The sequence below is a fragment of the Alligator mississippiensis genome, chromosome 1, assembly GCF_030867095.1.
Source record: "Alligator mississippiensis isolate rAllMis1 chromosome 1, rAllMis1, whole genome shotgun sequence".
In the NCBI taxonomy this organism is placed as follows: Eukaryota; Metazoa; Chordata; order Crocodylia; family Alligatoridae; genus Alligator; species Alligator mississippiensis.
The window spans coordinates 129,089,715-129,111,342 of NC_081824.1; the positions used below are offsets into that span (position 1 = coordinate 129,089,715).

At 43.8% G+C, this 21,628-nt stretch overlaps 1 protein-coding gene across 7 annotated transcripts in view; it reads right to left on the minus strand.

Moving 5' to 3' along the window:
• Positions 1-11,616: 11,616 nt before the first annotated feature.
• LRP11 (LDL receptor related protein 11) overlaps positions 11,617-21,628 on the minus strand; it is a 37,438-nt gene continuing 27,426 nt past the window's right edge. For 2 of the 7 annotated variants that reach the window (XM_059713952.1, XM_019488332.2), the window contains exons 6-9: positions 21,287-21,457; positions 18,828-18,884; positions 14,831-14,932; positions 11,856-13,504 (exon numbers count right to left, since the gene is read on the minus strand). In XM_059713952.1, coding sequence (XP_059569935.1) covers positions 13,350-13,504; positions 14,831-14,932; positions 18,828-18,884; positions 21,287-21,457 — 485 coding nt within the window. In that variant the 3' untranslated portion in view covers positions 11,856-13,349. Of the gene's footprint in view, positions 11,836-11,855; positions 13,505-14,830; positions 14,933-18,827; positions 18,885-21,286; positions 21,458-21,628 lie in introns of those variants that run through there. The other 5 variants (XM_059713957.1, XM_059713946.1, XM_059713971.1 and 2 more) reach the window with 5 other exon arrangements.

The window sequence follows — 21,628 nt, forward strand, 5'->3', positions numbered from 1 at the left end:
GTCTGCCAGGCACTAGGGGCACATGGCAGAGCTGCAGGGACTTGGCACTAACTTGAGTGCACTAACTTTAGTGCCAAGTCTCTGCATGTGTAGACACCTGCCAAAAATCTCTTTATGTGTATTTAGTTTAATGCACATTAAATTTAGTCGCACTTAAATGTACGTGTAGATGCACCCTTAGAGTAAAATTTTAAAAAACATCTTTGTTTCTAAGCACATTAACTTATTTCTTACATGAATAAGAGAATTGGTTTATAATTCTTGAAAGTCCTCTTTCCTAGTTGCTATCAACTGTCAGTTACCCAGTTTATCAGCAATTTTTATAGATTTCATAGATATTAGGGGCTGGAAGGGACCTCATGAGATCATCAGGTCCAGCCCTCACATCCTGCGCCATAGGCAGGAAGTCAGCTTTTCACCTTCTCTGTGTCAATTCAGTCTTTACAACAGAATCAATCCCACTATTTAAAATCTTGTGGTTCAGTATTGGTTACCACTTTCCTTTCTGTTGACTTCTATTTGTTCTTTCCTATTTCTCACTCATTTAAGTAAACTGCTGCCTCTTACCTTTCAAGTTCAGTCTTCCATGTACAACTTTAGTGTGTTAGATATAATTGGCTCCCCTGTGCATTGAGAACTTGGTGAGATTTCAAATAAATAGAGGATTTTAACCCAAACAAAACTAATTCCTTCCTCTGACATTTTAACAGCTGAAGACAGCTTTGCAGGGGTCTGTCCCCGATTCCTTTAAGCACTGAACTGTTCCTTTGCTACCTCACAATTTCCAAGGATGTTTTAAATGCATCTTTTTGTTCCCTTGCACTCCTGCCAATGATCTCTAGTCTGACAGGCATACTTCTGTGCACCATGAATACTACAAATCTAATAAATTGAAGTAATAAACTCAAATGGCTCTGCTAATCCAGCAGTACACTGGCTTTCTCACCAGCATGAGCATTACTGCAGAACCACTGCCAGCATCAGCATTTCCACTTATATTATTTAAGCCTGTTTTTCTTTTTCTCACAATTTAATAGATTTCTCTCAATAAGAGCTTCAGGCATGAGCTCTCCTCACATATCCTCAAGTGTAAAGGAGAACTGTGAACAGGAGTGCAGTTGCATAGGCACATAATGGTGTAAGGAAGGAGGAAAAGCTCACATCAAATGCTGCTGCAGTTTGGAAATGCACAGAGACCTGGTGAAGGACAAGGAGAGTGGGGTTGGAGAGCAAAGCTGTCAGCGCAAACCCCTTTGTGAGTAAAGCTGGGGGTTTGAATGTGATGCAGGAGTTAGGAGCCTGCATTCCCCTCAGGCTTCAAGGTTTAAGTGCCTCAAACATGGCCTATTTAATACTAGTTCTTTTAAATTGTGCACTGTGCTCAAACAGATATCATTGTGAAGCAGAGAAGAGCAGTCAGCAGGAGTCATGGTTCCTGTCAAATTACAAATGCAAGCTTGGCAACCCTTTTGTTTCCCTCACTGACTTGTTATTTGGGGTGTGGGGGGGTATAGATAGTCTCTTCTGAACAAATTTTCATTCCAGAAGTCCTCCTGGCCTTGTACACAAGTGTCTCTCCTCACCCCTGGTCAAATAGAGCCTTTCTAATTCTCTTCACACTGCTAATTTATTTAATGCTCCCTCTAAATTGTGTGTTTGGACCTGAAGTTTGTTAGCTTCCTTTGAACCATTTCTACAGATTCCTCTTAGCTCCCTTTTCACAGAAGCATAAAGCCCCGATTCTTGATGACCAAGAAAGCAGCTAACCTGGACCTCAGCAATGCATAACTGTGAATTCTGCTGAGGCTTATTAAAAGGCTTTTTTTCACGCTTCTGAGTCACCCCCTAGTTTTGACCTGAAACATTTGTGCTTTATCTAGGATTTAGAAGGATAGTAGAACATTGCACTGAGCTCTTTCAGGCTTTGTTTTTTTAAATGTTTTGGAACTGCCTGTGCTATAATTTTGCATTGATTTGGGTGCTGTAGGCTGATCTGCAGCTTAATATCCATTGGAAAGCTGTGCAGGAAAGCCAGTCTCTCTGAGTGAAAAGTGATTACCTAATTCCATCTAACATACAGATCAGTCCTGTGCTTGCTTAAAACTGCAGGCTGTCAAAGACCACTGTTACGTGATGGCACAAGCTGTTTCATGTGTAGGAATAAAAAGAATGTAACAGGTCTGAAACAGTTCAAAATGTAAATGTTCATCTGGCTGAAAAATATAAAGGAATGCAGAGTATTTTTAAATATGTTTTTATAAAACTTTCCTGAAGTCCGGCATTTTTCTTCTTTTATGGAATGAAGGGGAATACCCCAACATGGCCTCAGAGCAACCAATATTTTCTCATTTCCATCTATGAACCATTAGGCAATACAAATGGGTATACTATTTATATTCCCAAGTGCTCTAAGCTACCTGCTTTATAAAATACTTTTTATAGGCACAAAACAAAACAAAACAAAACATATTTCAGCTACCATTTCTGGTCTCTGCATTTTTTTCAAAGCGCTTGGCAACCCATGATGATTGCCGTCTGAGACATAGAAAACAATTATTTTTTTGCTGTAATGAAAATGTTTGCTAGAGACTTGGAGAAACAACCTCTGGAATCTGGTCCTGTTCATGCTAAAATGTAACTCAGCGTTTAAAATCAAGAGGGGAGTTAGGAAATTGAGAAGCTGCAAACACTGGAGCAGTTGCTTGGCTTTTTTTTCTGTCTGAGATTCTGACTAATCTATTATAGGATCATAGGAAAGTAGAGCTGGAAGAAACCTAAGGCGGTCATCTAGTCCAGCTTCCTGCTCTAGGCAGGATCATTCCTGACTAAACTATCCCAGCCAAGTGTCTGTCCAACCTGCTCTTGAAACTTTCCAAGGATGGAGATTCCATGATCTCTCTAGGTAGCTTGTTCCAATGCTTAACTACCCTCACAGTCAGGAAGTTTCTCTTAATCTCCAACCCAAATTTCCTCTGCTGCAACTTGAGACTATAGGACATTTATACATGCGCTCCAGGAGGCAGAGGGTACTTTACTTAAAGTGGCTCCAATAGCCACTTGAATTAAAGCATCCAGAGTGTCACGTGTATCAGCATCCCTGTGCTGAAAAATGGTGGTGGGGGCGGTTTAGCTAAAGCTTTTCAAACGAACTTTAGTTAAAGCACCACACTGCCATTTTTCAGCGCAGGGACACTGATACATATGATGCTGGAGTCTGCTGGACTGTGGTAATTATCACACTCAAGAAGACTCAATAAATTGAGCCTGCTCTGATGCACTGTAATTACAGTGCATTGGAGCAGCCTTGATGCATGTGTATAGGCACCCATAGCTCCTAGTCCTGTCCCCTGTGGCCACAGTTTATTCATTATGGTACAAATGTTGAAGATTTAAATTCTATTAAATTCTATTAAACATTCACAATGCCAAGAACATTTCATTTGTCATTTTCCATCCAGCTAACACGATGAAGTTCAGCGCTGATAAACATAACGTGCTGCACCTTGGGAAGAATAAACAAGATGGGTGACAACTGGCTGGATGGGAGCACTATAGAGAAGGATTTAGGAGTTTTGGTGGATCACAGACTCAATATGATTCGTAGTTTAGAGGCAGGCAAAATACAGCCCGTGGGCCAGATTCGGCCCACCAGGTCATTCTATCCGGCCCAGGTGACCCCTAAAAAATTTAGAAAATATTTATCTGCTCCTGGCTGCCTGTCAAAGATGACAGGAGCCAGGGGCAGTGGGACCTAGGGGGAGCCCCGCCCACCCCCAGCTATTTTCCTGCTTCCTGCCCCTGCCCTGCTCCAGCACCATGTGGCTCCCAGCTGCATGGCAGGACCAGAGAGTATGGGGCCCCATTAGTATGGGAGGGTGTGTGCAGGCAGGGGCAGAGAGCGTGTGTGTTTGGCAGGGGCAGTGTGTGTGTGGGTGTGTGTGTTTGGCAGGGACAGTGTGTGTGTGGGTGTGTGTGTAGGTAGGGGCAGTGTGTCTGTGCGCATGAAGGGGCAGAGTGTGTGTGTGTGTTTGTAGGGCAAGTCCCATATGCACACCCCCCCATACACATGCACCCACACCCCCCTCCCACTGCCATAGATGCAGACCCCCACACCTACACCCCCTCACACACCCCAGCCACCATCCCTCCCACATAGTCCCCCCTCAAACCTCATATACACCCACACCCCACATATACACACACACACACAGACATGCTCCCTCATCCCACATACCTATACCCACCCCCCCACAACATACAAGCGTAAGATTTCATTTTAAGCTATTGTGCAATCACCTCTATGTACACTATACAAATACATGTAAACCTGGGCAAAAATATTTTTGAAATGAAATTAATGAATGTTTTAGATGTTCATTTTTTAGAATATAATTTGGTATTTTTCTGGTTCCAAGATGGCAAAACCCCTTGCTGAAAGGAGTACTTCCGGGGGCAAGAGGAGGGACTTCTGGTGGCAAAGGTCAGGGGTTAGTGGACGGGACTTCTGGTCCCAAGATGGCTACCAGGGGGTGGGGCACCTGTCAAGGGGCAGGGCTACCTGTGCAGCCCTCGACAGCTTGCTAAAACTTGGTAAGCTGCCTTCCACCTGAAATAATTGCCCGCCCCTGCTGTAGCATGATGCAGTGCACAAAAGGCAAATATGTTTTTGGGTTACATCAATAGGAGTATTACAGGGGCAGGCAATTATCTTGGCTGCAGAGATGCTTCACGAATTTTGGTGAGATGTTGAGGGCCACAAGGATAGCCTTGCCCCTTGACAGGTGCCCTATCCCCTGATTGCCATCTTGGTACTGGAAGTCCCACCCCCTAACCCCTGATCTTTGTCACCAGAAATCCCTGCCCTTTCCCTAGAAGTACTCCTTTTGGGAAGGGGGTTTGCCATCTTGGAACCAGAAAACCCCCCAAATTATATACTAAAAATCTAACATCCACGATAACGTATTTTAATTTTATTTTTAGAAGATTTTTGTTTGTCCGGATTTGTGTGTGTTTGCATCATATAGGTATATAAAGGTGATTGCATAATAGCTCAAAATGAAGGCGTACTCCTTTATATTGTGTGGGGGGGTGGAGTGGGAGGGATATGGGTAGGTGTGTATGGGATTTGTGGGGGGATGTGGGTGTATGTGAGGTGTGGGGGAGGGTGTGTAGGGTATGTCTGGATGTGGGTGGGTATGGGGAGCTTGTTGGGAGGGTGTTGTCATATTGAATGAAATAGTTTGAATGTTTGTAAAGGTTGCCCATTAGCCAGTTTCAGGAAGAAGATAAGATTTATCTCCTTATCTAGTTCATTGTTTTGGGGACTACGTGCAAAAGATCCTGACTTCGCTTAAAGTCTTAATTTAAATTTCATCTTTTAGAAGTCTTTTACAAAGAGAGCAAATATCCTGAATTCCAAGAGATCAAACCCTGAGGCCTTTTGACCAGGTTGGTAAGAAAAGGGCATTTGCAGTGATATGGAAGTTTCCCAAAGGTAATTTAAAATGCTCAACAAAGGTAAAAGAATCTGTTGAGTAAGATCCGAGCCCAAATTTGGGAGCAGTGACATATATTGAGTAGGAGGAGCCCTCTGACGGCAACTTGCTCAATAAAAACGGTAACTTGCTGTCCCAATTTGGAGGTGACTATACTTGTAGAACAACGAAGGAAAAATCGCAAGTATAGCCCGGTTCAGACTGATCACCTGAAACCACCCTCTCCGTGAACACGAATCTCTTAGTTCACGCTGAAGCCGCGGAGCACCTGAAAAGGACTGAAGGAAGGGGACTTAGTCCTATCACTGCTGAGGCCAGCCTATTGAATTGTATTGCTGAGCCCATTTCATTGAACCGTACTACTGAGGCCAACCCATTGAATCGTACTACTGAGGAATGAAACCATATTTTGGTATTTGGCTTCTTGGAATTCTAGGATTGTAAGTATATTATGAAAATAATAGTATTGATTCAAATTTAACTTTTAGTTGTAATTGTAGTTGTTTTTGTAACACTAATTCTTATAGTATTGTTTGGGAAGGAAGTGCATTCGGAGCATTGTTTCTGATATATGTAATTATTGTGTTTTTAATGTTTGTGGTGTTTCTTAAAGCTAAGCAGTGTTATATACGTAACAAAGAGTTTTAAAATAAAATTGTGTTGTATAAATTGTGTAATCATTGTGAAATCGTGCAATCAGTTAACTACTCCCCCAGCCAGTGCATCAAAATGAATCAGTAAATTGTGTGGGATTTTCTCTATTCCATAACCCACTAGAGACAGGTGTTTGTGGGGATGTGGAGGGGAATGGGGTTTGTGCAGTGTGTGGAGGGGGGAGGGTGGCTGGGTGTGTGTGGGGGGGTGCATGTGTGGTGAAATGTGTGCAGGTAGTTGTGAATGGGGCTTCCCCCAGAGACACATGGGTTTGTGGGACGGGGATGCATGTCGGGAGGCATTTGTGGGGGGGGTGCAGTGTTTGTTGGGTGTGTGATTGTGTGTAGGGGAAAGTGTGATTGTGGGGTTTGTGGGGGAAGTTTGTGGGTATGGTGGGGTGTGCATGGGAGCCACTCCCTGCACATTCCCCCCTGAGCTGGTCAGCACCAGACCCTGGCCTGCAACAACCCAGAGCCTGTGCGCCCTGCAGTGCCTCCCCACCACTGCCAGTAGCATGCAGCCCCAGTGCAGCCCACGCCCACTCCAGACTGACCAGTCTCCAGAGCAGACTCGCCTGCTCACACTGAACAGCTGCAGCAACAGCAGTGCTGGCAGGGTGGCCCCTCCCTCTCAGCTTTGCCCAGTGCTTCCTGCCACACCTGTGCAGAGTCCATGCTGGGCTGACCTGTGGTTCCTCTGCGCTGCCCCTGCTGTCTTGCAGGGCAGTCCAGAGGGCTCAGTGCAATAGCTGCAGGGCAGCACTGAGAGCGTGGGACCACTTTTCCCCTTGTCAAGCACACTTCTGCCCCTGCCCCCCTCCCCCCGGCGCTGCTGTTGCTGTAGCTGTTCAGCATGAGCAGGCAAGTCTTCAGCAGGCGCAGGGTGGGCAGGGCTGCGTGCAGGTCCGCACCAGTAATGCAGAGCTGGGGCCAGAGGCTGCTGCCACCTGGGCTGCCTAGAAGGGCAGTCCAGCATTGAGTTGCCCCAGCCCCGCTGCATGTCTGGGAGGTGGTAGGACGCACCACTGTGGGATGATGCCTGGGCCAGGCAGGACCGAGGGATCATCTGCGGGCCATATTGCCCCCACCCCTGGAATATTAGGTGCAAGACACTGGTGATGATAGCGCCTCTTTACTCAGCACTGGTTAGGCTTCATATGTATCATGTGCAGTTCTGGGCTCCATATTTTAAAAAGGACATGGAGAAGTTTGAGAAGGTCCAGAGTTGGGCAACAAATGATAAATGGAAGGCAAGCCATATGAGAAGTCGAAAGAAATAGGCATGTTCAGCTTGTGGAGAAGGTGATTAAGAGAGGGCATGATAGCAGTCCTCAACTACCTGCAATAAAAAAGAGGCAGAACACTTTCTCTTTCTGCAGAGAGCAGGCCATGGACCAATGTCTTGAAGTAGTAGCAAATTAGATTTAGATTGGATATCAGAAAAAAATTCTTCTCTATTAGAATAGTGGAGCAGTGGAATAAACTGTCTAGGGCAGTGGTGCCCAACCTTTTTCCTCCATGGGTCAGCTGGATGGTGCTTAGGCCATCCATGGGCCAGATCTAGCCAGTGAGCCCAATCCAGCACATAGGGAGAAGAGGTGGGGTCCCATCCAGCTGTGGCGGGGAGGGGGCGTGGCTCTGTAAAGAGCAACATTTGAAGCTCAGGAGGATCCTCTCCTGCACAGATTGGTGGGAGATCATGAGAACTCTGTAGCTTCCAGCAGGACACTAGAGATGACTATACTCGGCAGCAGGAGAATGAAGCAGAGCTCCACACCTGGCTTAATTATAAAAGAAGGTTAAAGGAACTGGGACAGGTTTATGAAGGGGGTACATAAAAGGGAGTTCTGGCTCTCCAGTAACAGGGTGTGATGTGTGGGGTTCTGCTGCTTGTCTCCAGGTTGCAGAGCACAACGCAACATGTTTAGTGCCTCCCATGCTTTTGGGCTTTGCTGGTTAACGCGTGGAGCTGGGAAGGAATTCTAAGAAGGTCAAGGTTTTTTAGCTTTGTTTTTTTTTCCTCCCATCTTCCTCAGAAGGATTTGGTGTTGGCTACAGCCAAGGCAAGGATCAGTCATATTTAGGGTCTGGAAGGCATTTAACTGTCTGGTCAAACTGGTGCATGCTGTGAGGGTTTTGCCCTCCTCTGTAGTGGGGTGTGTGGCCTTCTGTGCTGGGTCTCTTGAGCATTTTTCAAAAGCCCTGCAGAGTTGTACGATGACTGTCATAGTCCCCCTGCTTTACCTGTGGCTAGGGTGCTATGCCTTATAGTCATGTGAGAAAGGTTGATTGAGACCATAGTTCCTAATCCAGTCCCCTACAGCTGACAATGATTTGTCCAATAGTCCAGTCCCCTACAAACCTACAACGATTTACCTGGGATGGTTTGGATAGGGATGATCCTGCCTTGGGCAGAAGGTTGGACTAGATCAGGGGTGGGCAAAATGTGGCCCATGGGCTGGATGTGGTTTGCCAGGCCATTTTATCCAGCCTGTGGGGCCCCTAAAAATTTAGAAAATTAATATTTATCTGCCCTTGGCTGCCTGTCATGTGGCCTGCAATGGCTTGCCAAAACTCAGTAAGTAGACCTCGCCTGAAATAACTGCCCCCCCCGGACTAGGTGACCTCTGTAAGTCATTTCCAGCCCTACTTTTCTATAATTCTGTTTTTTTTAAGTAAAGCTTGCTGGAATGCTTAGGTCTCAAAATGCATTTGCATGTAGAGGTGATGTCCAGACATGTTAATGTGATTAGCAGGCACAGAATAAAACAAGGGACCTGGTGAACTGCTTGAGAAGCTACCTGTAACATTTTTGCTTAGCATTGACTATATTGGGTCAAATTACCCCTTTGACTGTTAAATTAAATATTCTCCTATGAAATATAAAGGTTATGCTCCACTGAACAGACTTGAGTTGTAATTCATCATGGGGGGTCGGGGATGTTGTAAGTTGGTCACAACTAACTGCCACTAACATAAATAAAGTGCTAATTAGCTAGCCTGCCCTAAGTAATCTCTAGGAGAGAAGACCAGAAGGGGCCAGGCATCTTTCAGGCCCTAAAGTTGAGGTATAAGTAGTGCATTAGTCTTAGGCAAGTGGCCTACAAGCTGATGAGGATCATCCTTCTAGTCTTAGTGTCTAGCATAGTGGTTCTCAACCTTTTTAGCCTCAAGGCACTCCATGTAAAACTCAAGGTACCCCTTAGAAAATGCCATCTCTTAGTTTTCTCTTATGTCTTGACTATGGAAAAATAATACACCAATCCCTCTGTCACAAAGAATGTGAAAACCCCACAACTGGTCAGAATGTTTTTGGCACTATGGATTCCTATTTGAAATCTCTGGATTTACCTTGTGAATCATGTGTAGGTGTTTGCAGATCTAACAGTGTTAATATTACAAGGCAGGGGCAATGCATAGGGGGTGCACGCAGGTGCAGGTGCACTCCCTGAGTGTGGCAGTGCACCCCCTACAAAAAGGCACCGCTGACACTGTCAGCTGTGCCTGCAGGTGGTCACCACTCACCACCCCACTGCTGACACCATCAGCGGTGTCTGCAGGCAGTCCGCGATCCCCGCCGGCTGCCGCTGCTGGCAGCATCTGCAGGTGATTGCCGACTCCTGGTTGGTGCTTGCCACCACCCTGCTACTGCTGACAGTGCTGGTGGCGTCTGCAGGAGCTCCCCTGCTCACTGCCACCGTACTGCTGCCACCACCGTGCCCCCCCAGCTATAGGGGGCACATATCATTCATGTTACAAGGCACCCTTAAAAGGATTTTGTGGCATTCTGGGTGAGAATCACTGGTCTAGAAGCATGCATTTCTGCATGAACAACTGGTGTCTCCCGCGACCGGGGGGGGGGGAGGGTGGGCACCATGGTGGGATGGGAGGGGGTGGTGAGTGGTGGGCAGCGAGCAGGGACTGCCCACAGCTGCTGGTGGCTGCGTCGGCGGCAAGGGGTGGGCAGCAACTGCCTGCAGAAGCCAGTGGCAGCTTCAGCAGTGGCCAATCTCAGGTGGGGCACGTGCCCCCCTGTGCATTGCATGTGCATTTCTGGTGGGAAAACTTAACAGTTATAACAAAGCCATTCTTAATACTGCCTGCACCATACATGCTACCTGCTGTTTTTTCCAAAACTCTAGATAAGAGTATGCACAGTGTTTCCTCAACTCTCCTGGAGGTGGGAATAGAGACAACTTGGGCTGTCAGACAAAGTTGCGTGAGAACTGTGGCTGCTTACAGACATTAAAAAAAACAGTGCTTTACTTTAAACTCAGCACACTCCTGCACCGAGTCCAGTGCATGCCCAGAAGAGGCATCACTGTAGTTGGACCTGGCTTGCCTAATGTCTGTATAGATCCGATGCTTTAGTGAAGCTTTTATCTAATAGCCGATTGAATCAGCTATTAGATAAAAGCACCAAAAAGCCCCACTGAAGTGCCCAATCTATACAGATGCTGCAGAGTCAGGTTGAACACGCTGCTTCTTCCAATAAAGTGTGTGTTTTTTTAACATCTGCAAGCAGCCTGTATGTACATATTAAATTGCCTTACTGCACACTAGACTCTGTTCCCATCTCCTCAGTGGGCCTCAGACATTTCTGCAGAATCCAAAGGCTTCCATCCCTCCTATCAGCTTAGTCTTAAAGATCAGGAATTTCACTCCTAGGGATTACATGGACACAGTAGGGAAACAATAAAGACTTTGATATCCAAGATCAGGGATGAGCCTTGGAGAGAGGAAAGAAGTGCTAGAGCAGTGATTCTCAGTCAATGCTATGGGATCCTTGTACAGGTTTTGCTGGGTGCTGCACAACATTAACACCTGCATATGATTCACAAGATAAACCCAGAGATTTCAAATAGGAATCCACAGTGTTGAAAACACGCTGACCTGTTGTAACCTTTCTGAGTTCTTTGCAAGAGAAGAATTGCTCTGTTATTTTCCTGTAGTCAAATACTGAGTAAAAGCTAAGAGCTGGCATTTTCTGAGGGGTGTTTTGAGTCTAAAAAGGCTGAGAACCCCTGTGCTAAATGTCTAATTTTAGAAACAAAACAAAAGTATTACTGCAGGGCACTAATGCATTAATGCTGGGACAGTGAGCAGGGCTGATTGAAGCAAATTTGGAGCATCTTCTCCATCCTTTAAACCCCACTGATAGTGCAAGTTGTCTTGTATACCCTAGACAACTTGATGTATTTGTTTAAGGCATTCAGCCCCTATGGTAGAAAGGAAACAATAAATGTGTCCATAGATTTTGGATAGTTTCTATCAGCAGAAAGTAACCTGTACCCAACACTACACTGGAACATAACTAGGGAGAACAAGGACCTTTTAATTTGCATCTAGTATGTAGCAACATTTTGTCTTACCTTGATTTGCTTGTAGATAGTACCAGCATCAGACTTCCCTGACAGGCTGGCAAAACAAGGTCTACTCTTACTGCAATTTAAAGTAGGATGTAAAAATTTAAAGCAACCAAGTTATTTATTATGGGAATTATATCATTAGATGAAGCAAGTAGCAGCAGCAGGTATAAGTTCACAGCTCCTCTTTTGTTTTCTCATACCACAGAAATACAGACTCCAACCTCTTCTTGGTTTTGGGAAAGCCAAAGTGCTCATCAGATATGATGCTTGCTCTCCTGTATGTTCCAGAAAATTCAAACAATTTAATTTCAGTTTTAGCTGAAAATAAGCACAAGACATTTAAGAATAAAATAGGTTTATTATCGCTATTGTACATAAAAGTAATCAAGACATCAAGACATGGGGTTTTTCTGATTAACTATTTGTACACCATGGCAATATTCCAATTGACTTAAATTCATTGAAGTACAAAAGACGACATACAAAAAGATGCATGCCTTATCTGTCTTGATTTTTACTGGGACCTTTGATGAATGCGACACCCTTGCATGTTCAGACAAACAGGATAAACGGCACGGTATATATATCTAACATGTACTGCCCATAGTTTACAGTTAACACGTTTGACGTTCATTCACACACATCAATTACTTGCTCTAATTCTATAAGATTTGTACTGGGAGGGTCACTGAAGCCTTAAAGCTTGCTGGGTGCTAAGTGATGATCAATGAGCAAGATTCTGAAATGTCTCAGGAAGCAGGAATGGTATCCCATCTGCATTACATGGGAAGTTAGCCCTGAGTATCAAGCTCACTGTGGTAGAAGCAGTAACAGTGCTGCCTGTGTATATCTGGCTGGAACTAACTTAATTTTTATTACTGACAGCACAGTATAATAGAACAAACCATGTCCTCCTGAACAAAAGCATAGCCTATCTTGAGCACAGGTCAAAGTCACTACACGTAGCTCTTTCAAAATCCTGGAAGTGTTTGGCTAGGGGTGGAAAAAACTGGGCAAGCTGAGTTGTGGGGAAGGGGCATAGCCCCATGAGCTTGCTCACTTGCCACTGGCACTGGGCTGTTCCACGGAAGTCCCTGTAGTGCTGATGTCTTTCATGTCAGTGCTTAGAATCTGCAGCGCTCAGGCCTTGGCCACCAAGGGTTTTAACGGATGATGCACAGAGTGTGTGTTTCTATTCCAAATTATATTACAAAAGCTGACACTTTTTTAGTTATGGGCAACCTGTACCTAGGCAAAGACAAACGCCTCTAGTAAAAATTTTGCCAATGCATGAGCAGGGTTTTGAAACACTCCTCAGATGGTAAATGGACATGCTAAAGCATAATGCATTGGTACTTGCTTTTTTCCACAGGTCTGCCTACGTTGTCTTTACCCTGCCTTACCATAGCCCAATACTTCTCTAATCTCTCTCTTTCTAATGTAAAATACTTGGCTCTGGCTAACTGTTATTTCAGATGGGGAAAGAATGAGGTGGAAGGCAAAGATACTCTGCCATCCAGTGGTGGTCTCTTCAAGTTGCAGCCTTTTTCTGCACACAGGGTAAACATGGGTACAAGGTTATTTTCAGACATAGCCTGAACTGTTCTTGTTTTCTGTCTGCAAATATATATGTATCCAAATTAGTAACTGGACTGAGAAATGGGAGAGCTTACCATATAGCCAAAGGAGAAGAACAGATAGGTCAGCTGGCAAAATGATCTAGAAATAGTTTTTATTTTGAAATTTTACTGAGGAGCTTGGTCACTTGCTAGAGGCAGAGGTTAATGGAAAAAACTGTGAAGGGGAGAAAACCAGCTATCTACACCGTCTGTTCAGAGATACATCCCATTTATGAGGTAATCAGATTCCTCAGATATAATGGGTCGGGCTTTCTTCAGTTTCTGTCTCACTAAACGCAGCCGGCAAGTGACCATAAGTAGCAGTAAAGCAGTGATCGCCAAGCCTAAAGCCAGGGGTAGCACAGCACCTAGAAAGAAGTTAAAAAAACTGTGATGGAGAACTATTAATAGGTCTTTTTTTTGTAGGTGTATCAGCTAGACCAGTGTTTCTCAATCTGTGGGCCGCAAGAATATATGAAAGTGTTGCGAACAAGCTTAAAAATGGATCAACAAACTTTAAAAATGGATTTTCCTTTAAAGAAGAAAACCTGAAGAAGTTCCAGCTTGCATGGGGCTGCTCACCCTCTCCCCCTGGTCACACACACATCCTCCTGCCATGTACACTGGGGGCCTGGGGGCAGAGGGCAATGGGTTGGGAGTGAGGGGCACTGGCAGGGCCAGGGGGCTGTTTTCTACTCGGACTATTTACTGGGTTGGGACTGGCCATCGGTGTTTACAAACGGGTCCTGGCACAAAAAAGGTTGAGAGTCACTGAGCTAGACTGGAGTAACACAGAGCCTTCTAGTTACCCTTAGGAGAATCACACACACACAAGCAGCAGTGTTAATAGAGCACAGTAGTACTCCTTTCCTTTATTTATCTGGGTCTGTCATACTAGCCTCTTTGATAGTAAAGGTAAACAATACAGCTCAAGAAGTGTAGCCAATAGATCAGGGCTGGACAATCATTTCGAGCTGAAGGTCGCTTACTGAGTTTTGGCAAGCCATCGAGGGCCGCATGGGTAGCCCCGCCCCTTGACAGGAGCCCCACCCCCTTGTCGCCATCTTAGGATGAGAAGTCCCGCCCCCTAACCCCTAACCTTTGCTACCAGAAGTCCCTCTGCTTGCCCCCTGGAAGTACTCCTTTCAGCAAGGGGTTTTGCCATCTCGAAACCAGAAAAATACCAAATTATATTCTAAAAATTAAACCTACTACAACATTCATTCATTTCATTTCAAAAAATATTTTTGTCCTGATTTACATGTGATTCTGTAGTGTACACAGAGGTGATAGTGTAATAGCTTAACATGAAATCTTACTCTTGTATATTGTGGGAGGGTGGGTATAGGTTTGTGGGTATGTGGGGTGTGGGGAAGGCAGGGAGGCAGGAGCAGTCCCAGGCCAGAAGCCTCCAGAAGCCCCTGGTAGATAGAGGCTTCTGGTTGGGGCTGAGGGCGGGGGCGGGAAACAGGACAGGACCGGCCCAGACTTGCTGCTGCAGCTGTTTAGTTCTGCCGCCGGCTCCCCCTGGGTTCTACTGCCCCTGGCTCCTGTCATCTTTGACAGGCAGCCAAGGGCAGATAAATATTAATTTTCTAAATTTTTTAGCAGTCCCGCAGGCCAGATAGAATGGCCTGGCGGGCTGCATTTTGCCTGACCCTGCAGTAAATTGACATGCATAGGAAGAGTCTTACCTGTCTCTGGGACTGGGTGTCCCCCTCCACCCTGATCGCTCTTCAACAAAACAACGTCATTTTCCATTTTATCACCTGTCCTTTTCCCTGAGGAACTATTATCTGCAGAAAATCCAATGCAAGATATATGTATTGTGGTCAGTGATTCAGGAAGCACATTTGCTAGAACACCATGACAGACTATTCAAATAATAGGACCTTGGATACATTTAGCAAACTGCAAATCAAGAGCTGCAAATCCTTACTGTACATTTTGAAAAAAGCCATTTGAAGCTCAAGCTGAAAGGAAAAAAATTCTACATTATAAACCAGCCACAGCATATCACCAACATGCAGATCTCTGCATTGCGCATGGGTTAGAGAACTAAAACAAATCCCAAACAGAAAGTCAGCAATAAAAGGAAGTAAGAGGTATAAGCAAATGTCAAGCAAAATTTTACTTAAGTAAAATGACATATATTTAAAAACTAGGAGATGTCTAATGATGTTAACATTTAAAAAATAATCAGCTGTGGTAAATCAGGACTTGCATAAGTTTCACAAGCAACCTTAATTCAGACTAATATTCCATCACATTGTATAGTTTGGTATTTGAGTAGTCTTAAGCTATAAATATGTCTGGAAAACATTCCACACTGAAGTGAGGAGGATATAGTGAATTGGACTTTTCAGCCCACTGCAGAATACCAGCTATAAAAGAGTGTTGACTGTGTAAGGAGGGCTGCAAAGGCACGTGTTTTACTGCTGCTAAGAAGTGATTGTTTTGGAACGCTGGCCTGCATGCTATGGGAGTTTTGCTTGCCAAGAGCTTATTCTCAGCCTGTTTCTTCCATCATGCTTGCACAGTCTGAAATGCTTTATGTATTGCACTACTGAGCAATAATGGGATGACTTAATGAAAACTGATGGACTTGACCCCAACAACCCCATAAAAACAGACTGATGCTCACCTTTTACATTTGTGTTTAATGGTAATATACACTGAGCGCATCTACACGAGACACTAGAAATGCAGTAGACTAATTCTACTGATCACTAGCCACACCAATGCATTAACACATAGTAGAATTAGCATACTGTGCATTAGTGTCAAGGGAAAAAAAAGGTGTGCTGGTGCTACTGCACAATAGCGTTGATTACGGTGCATTAAGTTAGTATCTGTTATTACAGGTACTAACTTAATGTGCTGTAATTACAGCGCATTAATGCACATGTAGACGTGCCCATTATGTGGGACACTTTGGTTGTGATATTAACTACTCCCCCTCGGCTCTGGGAACTGTTACTGTGTCTGCAGAAGTATCCTGTAGTACAATATCAATGCTGAGGCAGATGCTTCCTCAGCCTGATGCAGAGTGTTTCTATCTGAAAGCTTGCAAAGAAGACTTTTTCCAACTATTTGGTCTAATAAAAGATAACAGATTTACCCAAAGAAACTTGTCTGCCTAATTTTTGGAAAAATCATATGAATTAAAACAAATTTGAAACAAATGCACTTATCAAAGTGCACTGACTCTGCCAGAAACTTGCAACGTGTTTCCCTGAGCCCTTCCTGGAGTCCTAACCCTGAGCTAACAAGATGAGTGCTGCTTTTACTGACACATCTTTGGAGGAAAGTTTGTGAGCTTAAGTTTCTTGTTTGTCAAGTGGCTTGTTTACCAATATTAATCTAAAGCAAGTCTATGTCAAGATTTGGTCTTCTGACTCTCCTTATTTTCTTGTCTGTCTCCAATATAGTGTGCTTTTATTTAAAGCCATGGACATGTGAGCAGGATATCCTAGGGAAAAAAACTTCCCCTAGGAAAAAAATGCTGGGAGCACTTGATACTATCTCTTGAACCTATTGTAATCCAGAGCAATTTCCACCTGGGACAGCTGGCTGTTTGTGCACAGTTGCTCTGAGGCATTTCCCTTGAGGTTTCCTGTCTTGGGACAACTCCTTGTGTAGTCACATTTAAGAGAACTGGAACTGGCTGCATAGGCTTTAATTGTAGCTACTACTGCTGGATGCTTCTGTAGCAGAAGCTTTACAATGGCTTGGCATTTAATCAAGTGCTGTAATTCTCTCACTGAACAGTGCTGCAAAGCACCTGGCATAGAGCAATCTGAACAGAGAGACAGAGATTAGGCCAGAGGAATGCAGAGCTGTTACAGTGATTTATACTGTGAAAATCTTTGGCCTGTTCCTAAACTCAGACCTCCTACATGGTTGTGGTTGCTAAAGCTGCTGCCCCCAAGACTTCTGACTATAGTTGCAAATATTTTGGCCACTCCATTAGGCAGAACCAAATCATAAACTTGTTACAGCAAACTGTTCAGAGCACAAGGTTTTTAGCATTCATTCCCATCAGAAGCTATGGAGCTCAACAGCTTCTGACCCCATTTGGAAACAGTAGAAATGAGCTGGCCTGTTGTCAACAGTAAATAATTTTCAAAGTGTGATCAAGGTCCTAGAAAATTGCCACCATAGCAAATCCAGACAGAGCTTTAGCAGTTTATCCTATCATAGGGTTTTGTCCTGCTTGCCGTAACCATATTATCTGAGTGGCTCTACTAAAGGCATGTATTTATGCGATAGCTTTGCTGAGTTTTTGGCTGTAGCTGTGTTGGTCTAAGGACATAGGAATGCAAGGTTCTTTGGGTAGACATGTTATCTTTTCTTAGACCAACTGAGTAATTGAAAAAAATGTTATTTGCAAGCTTTCAGGTACAATCACCCCTCTTCAGGCATAGGGAGTCTATACTGTTCTGAGATCTCAAAGGACAGCATTCCTTGGAGATGTCAGAACAGCAGTCTCCCTGTCCCTGAAGAAGGGTGATTGCGCCCAAAAGCTTGCAAAGAACTTTTTTTCAGCTACTCAGTTGGTCTAAGAAAAGATATCACATCTACCCAAAGAATGTTGCCCGTCTATGCAATATCTTTCTGCATTTATGCATGTGCTCCTGGAGTGGGGAGGGTACTTTAATTAGAGGGGCTCCAAGAGCCATTCTAAGTAAAGTGCCCAGAGCATCTCATGTATCAGTGTCCCCGCACTTCAAAAGCTTGTTTGACGGGCTTTAGATAAAGCGCCCCGCCACTATTTCGATGTGCGGCGATGCTGATACATGAGACGCTGGAGGCTGCTGAAGCACGGTAATTTCCAAGCTCCAGCAGACTCTATTTATTGAGTCTGCTTTGACGTGGTGTAATTACACAGCATCAGAACAGCCTCACTGCTCGTATATAGGCATCCTTTGTTTCCAGGGATAGGTTTACTGATGGAAAGCTCCCAAGTAGTGGTGAAAGGTAAAAGGAGTCCCATCTACACCTGCAATAATAACCATCAGGGCAAGTAAAAGCAGAAATAAGAACAAGCCTCCCACATCTTATGAACTGTAATAATAACAACAACAACAGTAATATCCCTGATTGAAAAAGGGCTCAGATGCCTTGGTTTAGCTTCCAGTTCCTGTGTAGTGACAAAGGAACTCCGTGATAAGTCCCTGGCCCCTTTTAACTCACTGTGATTTGTTTGTTCATACCCGGAATACCTAAATCAAAACTAGATGACCTTGTGTTATACACTTCCATCCAGCCACAAGTTATTGGGCTTTATACAGGAATTACTGGCTGAAATTCTTTGGCCTTTCTTAGGTAGTAGGTCAGCCCAGACGATCCTAATGGTGATCTTCACATTTACAAATGTAAATGGTAAGACCTTGTTATCTTTCATAAGTGATTGCAGGAGGCTGCATTTTAAGTCCTCACCCCTTTTTACTCCTGGTTATTTTGTTTGTCCATACCCTCTGAGTGATGGATGCCCCCCACCCCTGTGTAGACAGTTTCAAGAGCTAATTCCACACTATGAAATTTGTACTTATTTCTTGTTTGATTTTTCCCCAGTTGTGACTTCAAGCCATTGGACTGATTAAACCACAACATTTACCTTCCTAACCTATACTTTCACGTACAGAATAATTATCAAATACAAAATAATTATCAAAAAAAGGGTCAGACCTGGCTCTGAATTGGAATGAGATGATGGATCCATTGTGGTCTGTTGTGCAGTCACACCTGTTAATAGGTATTTTGAAAAGAGAGTCACCACATTGAGATTTAAATCTCATATCATTATCTTTTAGGAGGCATAGTGATTTAGAATACTGTCTTTTTAACACTGTGGTGATCTAGAGTTCAATTTGCCTGACCTACAAATAAATTTAGCTTGCTTGTTCTGATGTAGTCCTTCACATGATATATATGTGGACCATTTCACAAAAGCACTTGAGAATTTGGAACGCCAGCTCAGGAGAGGACCCAGCCTTAAATAGGAAGATTGCTAAGAGTTCTTCAGAAAAAGCAACACAGCATCTTGTAAGAAAATCTCATGTCTGCCTCCTGAGTCTTACACCTGTGCATTAAGTACCTGGTTTTTGAAGACCTTTACTTTTGTAAAGTGCAACAAAGTCCAATTGATTTTTTAAGAGGGGAAAATAAAAACCCAAGTGCTTGGATTTAGATATTTTCATGAGAAATTCATTAGCACAGATTTCCCAACAAGGGGCATGAAGAATATTCTGTAGACCCACTATGATTATTAAATCTTCATGTTTCATGTTTATTGGCTTACTTTCTGATAAGTATTTTGAATTGATTCCAAACTTCAATTTTTTTACTTTTGTTTCTGGAGAAACAACAAGCAAAAAAGAATTTCATTTAATTAAGGAGTTGTTAAGGATCTCTAAATCGAAGTATATTTACTCATAAAATATCATCAAAATGACAAGTCAACATTTCATGTCAGAAGTGCTGAAATGAAACGGTCCATAATGACCATGATTCTATAATGTGGGAGTGAGGTCACTCACCTGGAGGTGTCCTGGGTTCTTGACCCTGCTATTTAAAACTCTTTAATATAAAATAAATCAACAACCCCAGGAGCTGGAACTAAAACCCAGGAAATCCCCTCCTAGTCTAAGAAATCGTGCTCCATCTTCCATGGTCTTTTCTCTCTGGGCTAAGCTTTTTATTACTCCACACATAATGGAACAGCAGCTGGATGGGTGGAGAGTGCCCATCTGAATAGCTTATAGTCTGTTAATTAAAGCACACTCCTGAGAGGTGGGAGATCCCCTCAAGTAGATGAGGAGACTGAACCTGGGTCTCCTACGTCCCCCAAAACTATTATAAAATGGCTGCAGCAACATCCCACTCTTAATCTTTCAGAAAAAAATGGTCATCACTGCATTTTAGATAGAGCCCGAAGTGGTAGGTGTTCTCTAAAAATGTCTACCAAATGAAGGTCCTCAGCTGAAGTGGGTGATGGCACTCCTAGTTTACGGATCTTGCTAAGGTTTAGGCATAGAGTGGCCATATTATTTTGAAGGAAATCTGGGACACTGTCCCCCCTGGATAATCCCAGCCTCAGGTAGAAGGAGCTGTGCCCAGCCCGGTCTGCTCCCCACATCCAGCCACTGCTCAGGAGGAGTCAGGCGAGGCAGTGCGGGAGGGTTGGCACCAATCTGGCACTTCTGTTTCTATTTTCACCACCAGGACAACCCAAAAAATCCAGGACTGTTCTGGCCAAACTGAGACGTATGGTCAGCCTACTTAGGCATGACTAGGCACTGAGCTGCCTCTGTCAAAAATAAGCTGCTTCTGGACACATGCAGAACAAGAACTTTAAGCAGCTGGGGAACTTTAATGACAAAAAGCAAAATCCGTTGGTTAGGTGGCACCTGAGTGGGGATTGTGGAGACTGTGATTTTGGATTTAGGCAGGATTTGGAGACTTAAATCTGATGTTCAGTACTTGAGTTCCTTTTTGGATCTAGGCCAAAAGCTATTTTAATTTTACCAAGATGTCAGTAGAGACTGCTAGTTTTTCTGGACAAAAATATGAGACTCTATTGAGATTTTATTCTGTGAGGAATTCTTAACTTTCATTGAAATGTATTTAAATTCTGATAGAAAAACTTTTTAAAAAGTAATATTAGAAGTCCAAGAGTTAAAAAGAGACAGTCAGATGGAAATCTTGTCCGGTTAAGAAAAAGTGAAGTAAGTAGGCTCTGGTACCATACCTCTCCCTGATTCCCTATGCCAGTTTTCTGGGGTTTACAATTGGCTTTTTATTTTTAAACCTGTTTTTCCATGTTCTCTGATGCATGAAAGACTAACAAGGGCAGGTGACCGAGTAAATAGCTGTGCAGGGTAAGCACGGAAACAGACAATACAAAAGGGCAGTCAAATGCCCTAAGTAAACCTAACTGAGAAAAAGCCACAACTACCTTTTCAACTAACATGCATTTATAATCTTAGGTAGCAATTAGCTTTATAAAAGGTAAAAGGATTTCAGGCAGAATGGGGAATTTTAGATCAGCCTCTAGTCTAGAGAGCTCCTGTCACATACTGCGCTGCCAGAGGAAAGAAAACTCTACAGAATATGTCCCCCTTTTCCCACCAGAGGTAATGTTTTACCATGGATTTTTACACATTCACTGAGGCAGTCAGATTCTTGAAGGAAGTTGTTTTCATTCCCTTTGCAGCCGCCATAGATGAAATGTAAGCAAGTGCCTGAAGAAACATCAAAGTGCCAGCGAGGGACGTGCCCTTTACAAGGGCCGGCAGCGGGGGGCGCTAAGCACTGCTCTGTTGTAACAAGAAAATAATACTGTATTTACAATGAGTTGGAACTCTGGGAGCTTAACTCTAAATATTAACCATGTGAAAATGGTGTCTCTTGTACTCTGTGTGTCTGTAAAAGACTCTGGGTATGGCGGCTAATTTAATTTACTTGCCATGCTAGTTTTTTAACTTCTC